Source organism: Leucopleurus acutus (assembly GCF_964270905.1).
Source record: "Leucopleurus acutus genome assembly, chromosome: 1".
NCBI lineage: Eukaryota > Metazoa > Chordata > Mammalia > Artiodactyla > Delphinidae > Leucopleurus > Leucopleurus acutus.
Window position 1 is genome coordinate 132732193 of NC_139142.1, and position 17410 is coordinate 132749602.

Genomic DNA, 17410 nt, shown 5'->3' on the forward strand with positions numbered 1-17410 from the left:
ACAAACATATTCAAGTTAAACGATATACTTGTTTCAAAGAAATGCTATTCTTTTCTTAGTAACTATGTTGATAAATATCATTAATATTTCCATCACTAACCTGACAGATTGTCCACATTTTAGAAAGCTCTAAGTTTCTAATAGCAGAGGATGTTAACAAATGAATCGTTTTATTACAAGAAACCAATAAACAATAGTTTTCTGAATTTTTATTTCAAGCAATTAAAACCACTTTAAGAGAGATATGGAAAATTAATTTGCTGTCTTTCTCCCCTTTAATGGTCATACTTCTAACTTCAAATTTGCTGATATAATAAACACGTCCTTATACAAGAATGTGTATGCATATAATGACTTTAAATTTTTTTTTAAAGACTCAATAATTCACCAAATAGAGAACTTGGCAAATCACCAAAGAAGAAAAACAAATGGCCAACAACCTCACTAAGGACGAAATACAGATTAAACCATTTTCACTAGTGAAACTATTTTTTTAATTATCTTAATTTTAATAGCCAGTATTGTTGAGGGATATGGGGAAATGAGCATTCTCGCATCACTGGTAGGAGTGACTGAAGTAGAAAAAGATTTAGTCATTCACTGTATTGTTTTAAATACTGAAAAAAATTGGAAACCATCTAGATATTCAACAATAATAAATTTCTTTGTAAGTTTTGCTACAATCATATGAAAGAATACTTTGTGCCACTGAAAAGAAAAATGTAGAGCCATGTTTCTTGACATAGAAAGATATTCATAAGATACTGTTAGATAAAAACAAGTTGTAAGACAGTAACTATGGTATATATAGGTCTGTTTGGTTTTTTAAAACATCTATGTAGAAATATATGTACATATTTATATAAATGCATATATATTTACCTCCCAAAATTTTAACAATGCTTAGAGCAAATTTTTCTTAAATTTTTTAAGAAAAATTTATTTAAATTTTTAAAATTTCTGCTCACCTATATACATTTGAGTTTTTCTACAACAGCCTTGTATAAGTGAAAAATAAATTTTTTTAAAAGTCAAGGAAAAAAGGCCAAAGCTATCAATAAATAATTTTTTACATACCATTGTCTCCTCCTCCAAAAGACCATACAGTTCTCCCATCTTTAGATAAAGCAATAGTATGTGAACTGCCACAAGAAACCTCTCCTACATTGCTAATGTCTTTTACTAACGTTGGAATGTTACGGCTATTACTGTCACCGTGACCTTGGATAAAACACACAAAACAACAAAGAAATAATGTTAGCTCTTTTCTTTAGGCCATTACTTCACAGGTAGAATAAACATTACAAGTTATTAACAGAATTGAGGAATTTTTTAAGTGCAATTAAATATGAAAAACAGAATCATTTCTAGTATCTTCTCATCTAATCTTCTAGGCTGCTCCCAACATGAGATACCCAGTCCCTTCACTGAATCAGTAGAACATTCTATTATGCTCCTCTCACAGCACTTATCTAATGCTGTCTAGTATCGTTAACGCTGACTTGTTTTCACTACCTCCTAGATAACATACTTCAGGATCACTTTAGGATGATATCTTTCTTATCCCTGAAATCCTATAGTGCCTGCTCAAAGTAGTAAATACTTGCTAGATTTAATTACATCTTAAATTTTAGCACCAGAATCTAGGTACTCTCTATATAAAATTATCTTCCTCTGAGCTTAAAACTAACAAAAATAAATGACAGTCTTTGGTCTATTAAATGTAGTCTCACCACTTCTCAGTAACCATCATCATTTCTATTTTTCTGTGATACTAACTTCAATTTTTAAAAAATCTTACCTAATCTTCCAAAGTCTCCTTCACCCCAAGTGTATAATTCACCATCCTCTGTGACAGCAGCACTATGTCTGTATCCAGCTGACACACAAACAACTACCTGTATTGCACACAAAGTGAATTTGATGAACACAAGATACTAAAACATAGAGTTCACATTTGATCCTATACAGAGAGACTTCAGAGATACTGATATTCACAACTCATCCAGAAGTGCCATATACAGTTATGGAGGTTTTGCCCAGGACAAGGCTGCCTGCATAAAGGATCAAGAAAGTGCTGAAATACAGCCTAAGCTCTGTTGGCCAAGCCACAAACTCTGACTTCTACCCAGAGAGGACAACTTTTCTTAATTCACACAGAGACTGTAAAGGCTAGCAGCACTCTCTCGCCCACTCCTCCCTGCCCCAAATACATCAATCTAATCACCTGCAACGATACTATATCACCAATCAACTCTTTACTCAAAGAGCTGGATGGGGCTGAACACTCATGGAACAATGAAAAATTTTTAAATATAACATTAACACAAAACCTCCAGTCCTGGCTAATCAAGAAAAATTCATTACATAATAGGGTTAACTCTCAAAAACACACTGACTACTACCAATGAAGAAAGATCTAAGATATAAGCTTATATCAATTAAACTCCTAATAGTATCTCTTTACCCTCAAATAGCTACACAGTTTATGGGCAGAATCAGGGAAATAAGGGTATATGGCAGCGTAATTTGGAAATCATTTATACCTTTTAACACTGATCAAAATCACTAACTGCTGAAAAAAGATAACAGAAAAAATATCCATACTAATAACTCCACATTTTTTAATCTCCAAAAATTAGAACTCACTTTAGAAAATTCAAACTTTAGATTCAATTAAAAATACTGAATAGGGCTTCCCTGGTGGCGTGGTGGTTGAGAGTCCGCCTGCCAATGCAGGGGACACGGGTTCATGCCCCTGTCCGGGAAGATCCCACATGCCGCGGAGCGGCTGGGCCCGTGAGCCATGGCCGCTGAGCCTGCGCATCCGGAGCCTGTGGTCCGCAACGGGAGAGGCCACAACAGTGAGGCCCACGTACAGAAAAATAAATAAGTAAATAAAATAATAAATAAAAAATACTGAGCACCTACTACATTTTAAATAATATGCTAAGAACCTCTGAAATTTTTATCTGTAAATTATTAATTTACTTTTTGGGAATTTTTCCTTCATGATATTCATACTAAGTTATTTTTAACTGGCAATGTTTCCATTATAAAATGAAACACTAAAAGAATATAAATAAGGAATTCACTGGAGGTTCAGTGGTTAGGAATCAGCGCTTTCATAGCAGTGGCTGAAGTTCACTGGGCCACCGCTATGGTCGTGCAAGCTGTGCGGTGCGGCCAAAAACAACAACAAAAATATACACACACACACACACACACACACACACGTATGTGTGTATATATATATATACACACACACACACACGTATGTGTGTGTGTATATATATTTATATATATATGTAAAGAAAATTTTAAACAATGGGAATTAAGAAAAAAGGTGCTAGAAAAACTAAAAAAATACAACTTTAAAGAGTATTTATCTGAAGTTCCTTAGAGTCCCATATTCAACATCTTATCAAGGACCCCCTGATGTTAAGTGGAATGTTCCAAGGCTCACTGCTTTGAGGCTGATGTCTAAGTTAAACATTGAAAGTTATAATAAAGTAAAATTCATTTGAGAGTCAACTTTGTCAGACAAACTCCCATGAAAGAAGTGTCCCACTTTGAATTCTAGTATAAAATAAAATTTTAAATTTAAAGACTTTTATATAAGAAAACATTCATAGAAAGAAAGGAATCTTAAAATGGAGGAACCCACAAAACTGCACATAATTTTAAGTTAGGAAAATGGCTTCATTTCTTTAAGAAAAGGTAAAATAGAAATAAAAAGAGGAGATCTAGCTTCAGTTTCTAATGGTACCATTTATTTGTGTGTGACCTTGGCCAAGTTACTTAACCACTTTAAATGTCTTATTTAAGTTTTTGTTAAAATGCCACCTACTCCAAGAGAACCCTCTGACCTCATTATCTAATATCACACCCAGCCAAAGTTAGTATCTATTACATTACTCAATTTTTTTACTATTATTTGAAATTATTTTATGTGTTTGCTTACTTATCATCTCTAGCCCACAGATTAAAGCTCCATGAGAGTAAGAATCTTGTCTGTTTTGTTCACTGCCATATGTCTAATGCCTAAAACACTGCCTGGCATTTGGAAGGTACTAAATAAATATTTGTTAAATGCATGATTCTCAGTTTCCTATCTGTGAAATGAAAATAATAACTACTTTAACAAGGCTGTTATAATAATTAAAATTAAATAATGAATGTGAAAGTGTGTTGTAAACCATCAAGCAGATATACAAAAGATAAGCCAAAAGGGTTGGGAGGGTGGGCTACTTCAGAAAGAATAAATCAAAATCTGAAAGATATTGTCAATTATAGCAATCATAGTACCAGTGCATCTAATTATTTTTAAATCCAAAAAGAAGGCACATACCTTTCCCTGCAGAGGGCCCTGAATAAGCTTGGGATATTTCTGTGTTGAACTATTTCCATGTCCCAGTTTCCCATAATCACCATCTCCCCAGCTGAAGACTTCTCCTTCTGTAGTGAAAGCTAAAGTATGACCATCAGATCCTTTAGAAGATGAGACCTTTTTAATGGACCTGTGAGGCTCAAATGTTAACTTTTTTAAAGTAGACTGATTATTAGAATCTCCAAGGCCCAGTCTCCCATAGCTGCCTTTACCACAAGCTCTGACAGAGCCATCCATAGAAATGACAAAAGTGCAGTATTGTCCAGCTTCAATCTATAAGCAAACAAACAGAATCACAGATATAAAATGCTTCTGTGAAAATCAAAGTATAATATTTAAGTTGATTTTACCAAAGAGGCTCAAAGGATATCTTTTAAAACAGAATATGAATATCCATAGAGATTAAGAAGTAAACAGAAAACTAAGAAAACTGTTCATGGCCTATTCATGTTGACTTTACTGTTGAACTCAAATTAATGTATATTTTATCTTTTCAGGTTATCTATCCAGTCATGGTTCAATGAAATAACAAAGAAAAATGTTTAGCCTACTCTTATATAATTGGTGAAGGGCAGGAAGGAAAATTTTCCTGTAATTCCTTAGGGTCCATTATAACAAGAACCATGTAATATATATTCTAAATTCATTTGAGAAAAACATGTTTTAATGAAAATAATAAAACAGAAAGTTCCATTTTGCCTAAAAGTTAGCTACAAATGTAAAAAAAGTGATCATAATAAGAAAATGAAATGCAAATATGGCAAAGGGAAAATTTTAATTTTTACTTAGTCTTATTTACCATTTGTGTTGAATATAAGGGTAAGTCTGCTGCCATTCATAATTCTTTTTAAAACTCCAGATGCAAATTTAACTTTTTAAAACTTGGAAACACTATTAGGGAAATGAGGGACTTAAAATATTTTTTTCTATGAAAATGAAAAAACTGATGCAGTATAGTATAGAAACAATATAGATAAGAAACAAGCAAGAACATTCACTCATTAAAACAAAAAACAAAAAAACCCACTCTTAACATTATTTAAAGCAAACCCTGTCATGTACCAATTTGTAAGGTATGCAGAGAACTCACAGTCTGCGCATCAGAGAAACTAGGAGCCAGTTTGGGTTGTAATATTTTCTCCTGTGTGCCTTCTACCAACTGATGGCTGCTATTGCTCCCCCAAACATAAACCTCACAGGTTTCTGAAACAATAGGAGCATCACCAGTCTGAATGCTATCTGGGCTAGCACACGTTCTTGAGTAATCAGAAGCCATTCTGCAAACCTATTAAAATAAGAAACATGCAATAAATAGTCAAGACATTCTTAGTACAGATATTTTTATAAATATTATCTGAAATTATTGTTGACTTTCCTTCTTTGAAAACTATCTCAACTGCTCAAATAACCTAAGAGCAACACATCCAATCTTAAACACAGATGGCTAGACTATTTACTCCTGCAGAATAAATCACTAAAAGATACCAACAAAGGTGGCAAAAATGGGGAGGGGGAGACACACAATCAAGCCTTTATTAACTAAATATTTTATTAACGCATATAATACCATTATAGAAGAACTAAGTAGGAAAAAACCTACCTTTGATAATCCCATCACCTTAATACAATATATGCTATCTTTTTTTATATATGCCTTCCAGAGTTTTGCATATACACGCTCTTTAACATAGTTATCACAGTGGATACATAAGTGACGATACAGAAGGGCCATGAAGAATTTTCTCTATGTCTACTTAATCTTCGTAATTGAACCAATAATATTCCATCTAATGTAAAAATCACAATTTGCTTAAGCATTTTCCTTTAAGAGGACACTGAGATTCTTTCTACTTATTTGTTATATGAGCCATTTTTAAGAATATAGTTGTGGCTACTTCATTGTTTTGTTTTGTTTTTGAAGGAAAATAATCAATGCTATTTGGCTGCAATGAAGTGTGTTCCCGGCTGGCTTCGTCGGGGGGGGGGGTTCCATTGATTCGCCCTGGGCACTGGTTCACTCCCTGCCGCCTAGGCGGCCTCCTCCTCCTCCTCCTCCTGTTGCTAGATTTTTAATTACTTCACTTGTTAGAGAACCTCGGACATGGGACTACTATATGCAAAAAGTGACAACAATCTTCTGATTCCTGAAACATACTATACCAAATTGCTTTCAAAACTGGTGTTACAATATTATTTCATCACCAGCAATGTATAAAATGAGGGCGGTCTTAAAAAACGATAAAGGTCCAGAGCAATTCAACACTCACACACATATCTATACGTATCTGTATATGTATATAGATATAGATATATAAAAAATCATGGCTTATTTACCATTTGTGTTGAATATGATGGTAAAGTCTATTGCCATTCATAATGCTTTATAAAAATCCAGGTTTCTCCTCTCCTCCTCCCCTCTCCTCAAAACCCTGCCAAAAGCACAGGACCCAGGGTTGCCATCACAGTTGCCCTAACCAATGAATAGGGCTATGTGAGAGTACCAGTCCCACTGCACCCATACCAATAAATATTATGCTCTAAATTTTTTTTGAAAAGTAAAGTGGGAAAAAAGAGGATGTATTCTTTTAACTTCACACTTCCTTATTATCAACAGAACTGAAGTTTTTCCATCTATTTGCTTGTAACTAACTTCTGCCCATTTATTTATTAGGGTTTAATGGATTTTTTTACTGACTTTGTATGAATCCCATACAATAAAGATATTATCTCTGACTACAGCTGTTGTCAATTTGTTGTCTGCCTTTTAGGGGTTGGTTTTGTTTTTGTTTTTCTCTGAATCAAGTAAAACAATAAAAGAAGAATCTTCAAAAGTCAATATATTATATTGCCAGACCATGAAATGGGAAGGGATAGAGTAATTTCAGTCAGAATCTTTAAATAGTACCCAAAACCATAGAATATATGTGTCAGACGAATAATTTTCAGTGAACATGATGAGAGTTTTGAGGACATACAAAATATGCATAAGTAAAGGCTGCCAGTCCCTAATAAGAGATCTGAAATTCTGCTGCTGACAAAAGGAGGATGATGGGCCCAAGTAGGTTAGAATTTTTTATCTAAAGATCTATTACAGTAGTCCCCCTTTATTCGTGGTTTCACTTTCTGTGGTTTCAGTTACTGGCAGTGAATCATCATCTGAAAATATTAAATGGAAAATTCCAGAAATAAACAATTCATAAGTTTTAAACTGCATACTGTTCTGAGTATCATCCCTTTGTCCAGCATAGCCACACTATATAAGCTAGCCACCCGGCAGTCACTTAGTAGCCATCTGGTTATCAGCTCATCTGCCACAGTATCTCAGTGCTTGTGTTCAAGTAACCCTTATGTTACTTAAAAACGGCCCCTAAGTGCAAGAGTTGTGATGCTGGCAATCTGGATATTCTCCTACTGTACATAATTTATAAATTAAGCTTTATCATAGGTATGTATGTATAGAAATAACATGGTTTATATAGGGTTTGGTACTATTCATGGTTTCAGGCATCTACTGGGGGTCTTGGAATATATTCCCCATATTTAAGAAGGGACTACTGCTCTATAATAAGACTTAAAAAAATAATAGCCCTCCTTCCCTGACCCCCACAAAAAAGAGAGAAGAGAGGAGAAGGGGAGGGGAAGGGAAGGGAAGGGGAGAGGAGGGGAGGAGAGGAGAGGGGGAAGCAAAGGTGGGGGAGGAGAGGGGGTAAAAAAAATCTGTTCACAAGACTTAGAAATGTGTTTTTTTAAAAACAACTGGAGGAGGGGCTTCCCTGATGGCGCAGTGGTTAAGAATCCGCCTGCCAATGCAGGGGACACGGGTTCAAGCCCTGGTCCAGGAAGATCCCACATGCTGCGGAGCAACTAAGCCCACATGCCACAACTACTGAGCCTGTGCTCTAGAGCCCACATGCCACAACTACTGAAGGCCGCGCACCTATAGCCTGTGCTCAGCAACAAGAGAAGCCATCATAATGAGAAGCACGCGCACCACAATGAAGAGTAGCCCACGCTTGCCACAACTAAAGAAAACCTATGCGCAGCAACAGAGACCCAATGCGGCCAAAAAAACCAAACAAAAAAACAAACAAACAACAAAAAAAAGCAACTGGGGGGGGCACGTAGAATTCTGGAAAAGATGACAATAGCAGCAGCAATGTAGTTTTCTAAACATGGAATCATTACACAAAACAAATAGAAAGCTAAACTCCAAATTTGTACTTAATATTCACAATAAAACTAGACAAACATAGCTCCGGTAACTCCAAAATATAAGCAGGTGCAGACAAACCACTACCAAATACAGAATCTGCATGGGAATAATATCTGTGCAGGAGGAAGCCAAAGACTGTCTGACAGACCTCAGAATAAGAAAACCCCAAAACAACCAATCAGGTACTCACCAGAAAGAACAGTGAGCCAATCTAAGAACAGCAGCTGCAACTGGGAAGAGTTTGCCCTCTCTGATAGCACGTAAGTACAAAGGTCCCATGATGAGAAGTTTGAAAAAAGCTAGAGCAGTCTAGCTCTTGTGAATTCTTGAAACTGAAAAGCCAGTACTCCCTTCCAGGACAGAGCCCTCATACTGAGCAGAAACTACTGGGAGTGGAATAAAAGTTGAGCAGATCTTCTGCCCATTTTTGGATTGGGTTGTTTGTTTTTTTGTTATTAAGCTGCATGAGCTGCTTATAAATTTTGGAGATTAATCCTTTGTCAGTTACTTCATTTGCAAATATTTTCTCCCATTCTGAGGGTTGTCTTTTGGTCTTCTTTATGGTTTCCTTTGCTGCGCAAAAGCTTTTAAGTTTCATTAGGTCCCATTTGTTTACTTTTGTTTTTATTTCCATTTCTCTAGGAGGTGGGTCAAAAAGGACCTTGCTGTGATTTATGTCATAGAGTGTTCTGCCTATGTTTTCCTCTAAGAGTTGGATAGAAGACCTAAATAGACATTTCTCCAAAGAAGATATACAGACTGCCAACAAACACATGAAAGAATGCTCAACATCACTAATCATTAGAGAGATGCAAATCAAAACTACAATGAGATATCATCTCACACCAGTCAGAATGGCCATCATCAAAAAATCTAGAAACAATAAATGCTGGAGAGGGTGTGGAGAAAAGGGAACCCTCTTACACTGTTGGTGGGAATGTAAATTGATACAGCCACTGTGGAGAACAGTATGGAGGTTCCTTAAAAAGCTACAAATAGAACTACCATATGACCCAGCAATCCCACTACTGGGCATATACCCTGAGAAAACCAAAATTCAAAAAGACTCATGTACCAAAATGTTCGTTGCAGCTCTATTTACAATAGCCCAGAGATGGAAACAACCTAAGTGTCCATCATCGGATGAATGGATAAAGAAGATGTGGCACATATATACAATGGAATATTACTCAGCCATAAAAAGAGACGAAATTGAGCTATTTGTAATGAGGTGGATAGACCTAGAGTCTGTCATACAGAGTGAAGTAAGTCAGAAGGAGAGAGACAAATACCGTATGCTGACACATATATATGGAATTTAAGAAAAATAATGTCATGAAAAACCTAGGGGTGAAACAGGAATAAAGACACAGACTTACTAGAGAGTGGACTTGGGACTATGGGGAGGGGGAAGGGTAAACGGTGACAAAGCGATAAAGAGGCATGGACATATATACACTACCAAACGTGGGGTAGATGGCTGGTGGGAAGCAGCCGCATAGCACAGGGAGATCAGCTTGGTGCTTTGTGACCGCCTGGAGGGGTGGGATAGGGAGGGTGGGAGGGAGGGAGACGCAAGCGGGAAGAGATATGGGAATATATGTATATGTATAACTGATTCATTTTGTTGTGAAGCTGAAACTAACATACCATTGTGAAGCAATTATACTCCAATAAAGATGTTAAAAAAAAAAAAAAAAGTTGAGCAGAATGAGGACAACGGAAAGGAAAGACAAAAAGTTAAGATAAAAGGTGGGGAGGGGAATACACTTGAAACCACCATGTTTTGTCTAACGTTACACAAAAACAATAGAGAAAGGGAGTCTATGGATTTAGAAAAGCCATCTAGAATGCCATCCCGTTCTAAAAATTCAGGAAAACAAATTTTTCATAAAAATAAGCAACAGAAAAGTATGAAGGTCAAATTCCATATGAAGTTGTTATAAGGGGAAAAAAAGGAAAAGAGACAGAATAACATCCGTACAATAAAAAAATAACAGATGAGAAATGCCCACAAAACAGATCAAACTGTAACCTATTTCAAAGCAAGGTAAAGGGATTAAGAAAATGAAACATGACTTGAAAGAAAAACACAAAACTGAAAGAGAAGCATTCAAAAATGAGGTGACAGACTCAAAAAAAGAATTAGAAATAAGAGAAAAAATCATTTCAGAAATGAGGGGTAAACTATAAGAAACCCAAGGGTAAATAAATACAGAAGATAATACCTTATGAGCAACAAAAGGGAAAAAGCTGTTCAGAAATAAAAAAAGAAATGAAAATTATATAAAAAGTATTCAAAAAAAAAGAAGTATTCAAAAAAAGTGACAATTACTAAGTTAATTGCTAAAACTCCAACATACATCCGAGACTGAACCAGGAAGAAACAGAAAATATAGAGACAAATCACAAGCACTGAAATTGAGACTGTGATTAAAAATCTTCCAACAAATAAAAGCCCAGGACCAGATGGCTTCACAGGTGAATGCTATCAAACATTTAGAGAAGAGCTAACACTTACCCTTCCCAAACTCTTCCAAAATACAGCAGAGGGAGGACCACTCCCAAACTCATTCTATGAGGCCACCATCACCCTGATACCAAAACCAGACAAAGATGTCACAAAGAAAGAAAACTACAGGCCAACATCACTGATGAACATAGATGCAAAAATCCTCAACAAAATACTAGCAAACAGAATCCAACAGCACATTAAAAGGATCATACACCATGATCAAGTGGGGTTTATTCCAGGAATGCAAGGATTCTTCAATATACCCAAATCAATCAATGTGATAAACCATATTAACAAATTGAAGGAGAAAAACCATATGATCATCTCAATAGATGCAGAGAAAGCTTTTGACAAAATTCAACACCGATTTATGATAAAAACTCTCCAGAAAGTGGGCATAGCGGGAACCTACCTCAACATAATAAAGGCCATATATGACAAACCCACAGCAAACATCATTCTCAATGGTGAAAAACTGAAAGCATTTCCTCTAAGATCAGGAACGAGACAAGGATGTCCACTCTCACCACTATTATTCAACACAGTTTTGCAAGTCCTAGCCACAGCAATCAGAGAAGAAAAAGAAATAAAAGGAATACAAATTGGAAAAGAAGAAGGAAAACTGTGACTGTTTGCAGACGACATGAAACTATACATAGAGAATCCTAAAGATGCTACCTGAAAAATATTAGAGGTAATCAATGAATTTGGTAAAGTAGCAGGATACAAAAGTAATGCAGAGAAATCTCTTGTATTCCTATACACTAATGATGAAAACTCTGAAAGTGAAATTAAGGAAACACTCCCATTTACCACTGCAACAAAAAGAATAAAATACCTAGGAATAAACCTACCTAAGGAGACAAAAAACCTGTATGCAGACAGAAGACCTATAAGACACTGATGAAAGAAATTAAAGATGATAGATGGAGAGATATACCATGTTCTTGGATTGGAAGAATCAACATTGTGAAAATGACTATACTACCCAAAGCAATCTACAGATTCAATGCAATGCCTATCAAGCTACCAATGACATTTTTCACAGAATTAGAACAAAAAATTTCACAATTTGTATGGAAACACAAAAGACCCCAAATAGCCAAAGCAATCTTGAGAAAGAAAAACGGAGCTGGAGGAATCAGGCTCCCGGACTTCAGACTATACTAGAAAGCTACAGTAATCAAGACAGTATGGTACTAGCACAAAAACAGAAAGATAGATCAATGGAACAGGATAGAAAGCCCAGAGATAAATCCATGCACATATGGGCACCTTATCTTTGATAAGGAAGGCAAGAATATACAATGGAGAAAAGACAGCCTCTTCAGTAAGTGGTGCTGGGAAAACTGGAAAGCTACATGTAAAAGAATGAAATTAGAAAATAAAAATAAACTCAAAATGGATTAAAGACCTAAATGTAAGGTCAGACACTACAAAACTCTTAGAGGAAAACATAGGCAGAACACTCTATGACATATATCACAGCAAGATCTTTTTTGACCCACCTCCTACAGAAATGGAAATAAAAACAAAACTAAACAAATGGGACCTAATGAAACTTAATAGCTTTTGCACAGCAAAGGAAACCACAAACAAGATGAAAAGACAACCCTCAGAATGGGAGAAAATATTTGCAAATGAAGCAACTGACAAAGGATTAATCTCCAAAACTTACAAGCAGCTCATGCAGCTCAATATCAAAAAAACAAACAACCCAATCCAAAAATGGGCAGAAGACCTAAATAGACATTTCTCCAAAGAAGATATACAGATTGCCAACAAACACATGAAAGGATGCTCAACATCACTAATCATTAGAGAAATGCAAATCAAAACTACAGTGAGGTATCACCTCGCACCACTCAGAATGGCCATCCTGAAAAAGTCTACAAACAATAAATGCTAGAGAGGGTGTGGAGAAAAGGGAACCCTCTTGCACTGTTGGTGGGAATGTAAATTGATACAGCCACTATGGAGAACAGTATGGAGATTCCTTAAAAAACTAAAAATAGGGCTTCCCTGGTGGCGCAGTGGTTGAGAGTCCGCCTGCCGATGTAGGGGACATGGGTTCGTGCCCCGGTCTGGCAAGATTCCACATGCCGCGGAGCGGCTGGACCCGTGAGCCATGGCCGCTGAGCCTGTGCGTCCGGAGCCTGTGCTCCACAACAGGAGAGGCCACAACAGTGAGAGGCCCGTGTACAGCCAAAAAAAAAAAAAAAAAAAAAAAACTAAAAATAGAACTACCATACGACCCAGCAATCCCACTACTGGGCATATACCGTGAGAAAACCATAATTCAAAACGAGTCATGTACCACAATGTTCATTGCAGCACTCTTCACAATAGCCGGGACATGGAAGCAACCTAAGTGTCCATTGACAGATGAATGAATGAAGAAGATGTGGCACATATATACAATGGAATATTACTCAGCCATAAAAAGAAATGAAATTGAGTTATCTGTAGTAGGGTGGATGGACCTAGAGTCTGTCATACAGAGTGAAGTAAGTCAGAAAGAGAAAAATAAATCCCATATGCTTACATATATGGAATCTAAAAATAAAAAATGGTTCTGAAGAACAGAGGGGCAGGACAGGAATAAAGATGCAGACGTAGAGAATGGACTTGAGGACACAGGGAGGGGGAAGGGTACGCTGGGACGAAGTGAGAGAGTAGCATGGACTTATATACACTACCAAATGTAAAATAGATAGCTAATGGGAAGCAGCCGCATAGCACAGGGAGATCAGCTCAGTGCTTTGTGACCACCTAGAGAGGTGGGATAGGGAAGGTGGGAGGGAGATGAAAGAGGGAGGAGATATGGGGATATGTGTATACGTATAGCTGATTCACTTTGTTATAAAGCAGAAACTAACACACCATTGTAAAGCAATTATACTCCATAAAGATGTTAAAAAAAAAATCCAACATAAAAACAATAGTGGTCCTAGATGAGAACCAAATAAAAAGAGTAAAAATGATACTAAAAACAATAATTTAGGGAAACTTCCCTGAAATAAAAAAAGATTTGAAACTACATATTAAAATCCTCACATCTCTGAGAACATCGACCCAGAATACACAACATCAAGATGTATTCTAGTAAAATTACTGCCAGAAGAAAATGAATGAATATACTTAAGAAGTAAAGAAAATGTGAGCCAAAGATTTTATCTTCTCAAAACTGACTTTCAAGTATAAAGTGCACAGCAATTAAAATGTAAGAACTAAGAGAATCTTTTTCGTGAGTATTTATTGAAGATTCTACTAGAGAATAAGCTTCAGACAAACAAAAAGAATAGAGAGCCACTGACAGAAACTGGCAGTGAGCATTAAATATGTAGTTACTTGTACAACTCATACTTAACGAGGGTTAAAAGGCAGAGAGTAAATTATGTTCTGAGTATGCAGATATAATACAACTACAAAAAATGGGGAAAGCATATGTAAAAAGTTAATATTTTTAGTAATCATACAGTGGTAGTGTTTGTCTTATTTTAGGATTGCTGTGTGTGTGTGTGTGTGCGTGCGTGTATGTACTGTGTGATTAAAATGAATAATTACGGGATATTCTAATTCTATATCCCTGTATCCTTCAGAATCAGCATTCTTAGTTGGAAGAAAGGATATATAAATGTAATATAGAAAAGCAGAAATTCTATAGCCCTGATTTTGAAAGTATCAGAATCAACTCATGAGGTATATTAGCTTTAAATACGCATGCATGTGTGAACACACACACATTTCCTAGCTCTGGCTACTGTAAGACCCCAGAAAAATAATACCGACTTAGTAGTGATGAGCACCCTGATTGTGGTCCTGAAATAATATTTTCCACTTTAAAAAAAACAGTGTTTATGGAGAAAGAGCTAGCTGGTTGCAGATCCAGATCAAGAAATGTATGAGTCCAGAAACAATTTGATGGGTCAGATAGCAAGGAAGCGATCAAAGATTATTAGGCCTATGTCAAAAGAACTTGGGAACCACACTGAAAGAGACTACTACCCTGAAAGACTGTTGGCCAAAGATAAAACAATATGAGCTTCACTACAGATAATAATTCAACAAAGTAAAATTTGAATCGGTTTAAATCTACAAGTTCATAACAATACTTTTCAAGTGAAACCAATTGGTCAAGTTTGGAGCATGACAGGAGATCAGTCCATTAAACTGGAAACTAGTAAATAAAAATCGGTGTTAAAAATTTTTTTAAAAATCAAGTGGAGAGAATCAAACACTCATTCTGCTTTTCCTGTCTGAACTGTGGCAGGGTAACCAAACTGTCAATAAGGGAATCATCTCTTTATGAAAACATTCCAATTAATAAATGAAAGAGGAATGATATAATTAGAATATCACCATTTTGCAACCAAGCACCAATGAATTAATAGATCTGATCATTAAGAATCAAGGGCTGCTAATACTACAAAAAGACAGACAACCAGATAGAAGATCACAACACCATGTTTAGCCTTGCCAAAGGGATCAAACCTGAAACTGATCAAGCCTCTAGATTCACCTGTCAGTATGCAGGAAATACATAGGAACTGCATTATGAGTAATCAATCAGCAAACTCCAGATGGTAGGGAATTATACAGCCTTAAAAGTCCAAGTTCCTGAACAAATACACTAAAGGAAAAGAAAAACAATGGAGGGGGAACCTATAGATTAAGAGATTTAAAAGATATATATAGGACTTCCCTGGTGGCGCAGTGGTTAAGAATCTGCCAGTCAATGCAGGGGACGTGGGTTCAAGGCCTGGTCCGGGCAGATCCCACATACTGCAGAGTAACTAAGCCCGTGATCCGCAACTACTGAGCCTGCGCTCTAGAGCCCGCAAGCCACAACTACTGAGCCCATGTGCCACAACTACTGAAGCCCGTGTGCCTAGAGCCTGTGCTCCACAACAAGAGAAGCCACCACAATGAGAGCCCGTGCACCACAACGAAGAGTAGCCCCCGCTTGCCGCAACTAGAGAAAGCCTGTGCGCCACAACGAAGACCCAACGCAGCCAAAAAAAAAAAAGTTTTAATTAAAAATATATAAATACTAAAAAGATATATATAGATATATAGATTGTTTTAATAGGGAAGACTGAACTATAGTGTCTAGGGATGCACACAACTATAAAGAAATGCAACAAAGTGACTACTCTTGAAGTCAGGATAGTGGCTACTTACAGAAGGAGGAAAGGGATAATGACCAGGACATGAAAGGGTTTCTCGGGTTGCTAGTAAAGTTTTATTTCTTTCCTGGGCACAGATTAAAAGGACATTTGTTTTAAAATAATTCATTAAGGCACACATTTGTGTCTTTCTGTATCTGTTTTAATAATACATTTTTAAATTAAAAAATGCACATATGGGAGGGGGAAGGGTAAGCGGGGACGAGGTCAGAGAGTGGCATGGACATATATACACTACCAAATGTAAAATAGATAGCTAGTGGGAAGCAGCCACATAGCACAGGGAGATCAGCTCGGTGCTTTGTGACCACCTAGAGGGGTGGGATAGGGAGGGTGGGTGGGTGGAAGGGAGACGCAAGAGGGAGGGGATATGGGGATATATGTACACGTATAGCTGATTCACTTTGTTTTACAGCAGAAACTAACACAACAATGTAAAGCAATTATACTCCAATAATGATGTTTAAAAAAAATAATGCACATGATACAAAGTCCAAAATGAATAAAAGGGTATGCATTGAAAACTATGCCTCCTTCCCACACCTGATACGAGACACCCCGGCTCCACTTTCTAGAGGCAACCAATCACGGATGCCACTTTCTTTTGCATCGTTTCCAGAGACTGAATGGATTTTTTTTTTTTGCGGTACGCGGGCCTCTCAATGCTGCGGCCTCTCCCGTTGCGGAGCACAGGCTCCAGACGCACAGGCTCAGCGGCCATGGCCCACGGGCCCAGCCGCTCCGCGGCACGTGGGATCTTCCCGGACCGGGGCACGAACCCGCATCCCCTGCATCGGCAGGCAGACTCTCAACCACTGCGCCACCAGGGAAGCCCTGAATGGATTATTTTTAAGGGATAAATACATGCTGTAGCATTTTAAGACAAAGTAATTTTTATCGATTGATTGATTTTTATTGGAATATCGTTGATTTACAATGTTGTGTTACTTTCAGGTGTACAGCAAAGTGAATCTGTTATACATATACATATATCCACTCATTTTGAGATTCTTTTCCCATATAGGCCATTACAGAGTACTGAGTAGAGTTCCTTGTGCTATACAGTACGTCCTTATTAGTTATCTATTTTATATCTAGTAGTA

The 17410-nt window shown here is 36.8% G+C and overlaps 1 protein-coding gene across 1 annotated transcript in view; it reads right to left on the reverse strand.

Moving 5' to 3' along the window:
• The window catches only part of HERC1 (HECT and RLD domain containing E3 ubiquitin protein ligase family member 1), a 215496-nt gene that overhangs the window by 148887 nt on the left and 49199 nt on the right, over positions 1–17410 (reverse strand). The window contains exons 4-7 of the mRNA XM_082852538.1: positions 5481–5675; positions 4352–4663; positions 1802–1898; positions 1078–1221 (exon numbers count right to left, since the gene is read on the reverse strand). Coding sequence (XP_082708664.1) covers positions 1078–1221; positions 1802–1898; positions 4352–4663; positions 5481–5675 — 748 coding nt within the window. The remainder of the gene's footprint in view (positions 1–1077; positions 1222–1801; positions 1899–4351; positions 4664–5480; positions 5676–17410) is intronic.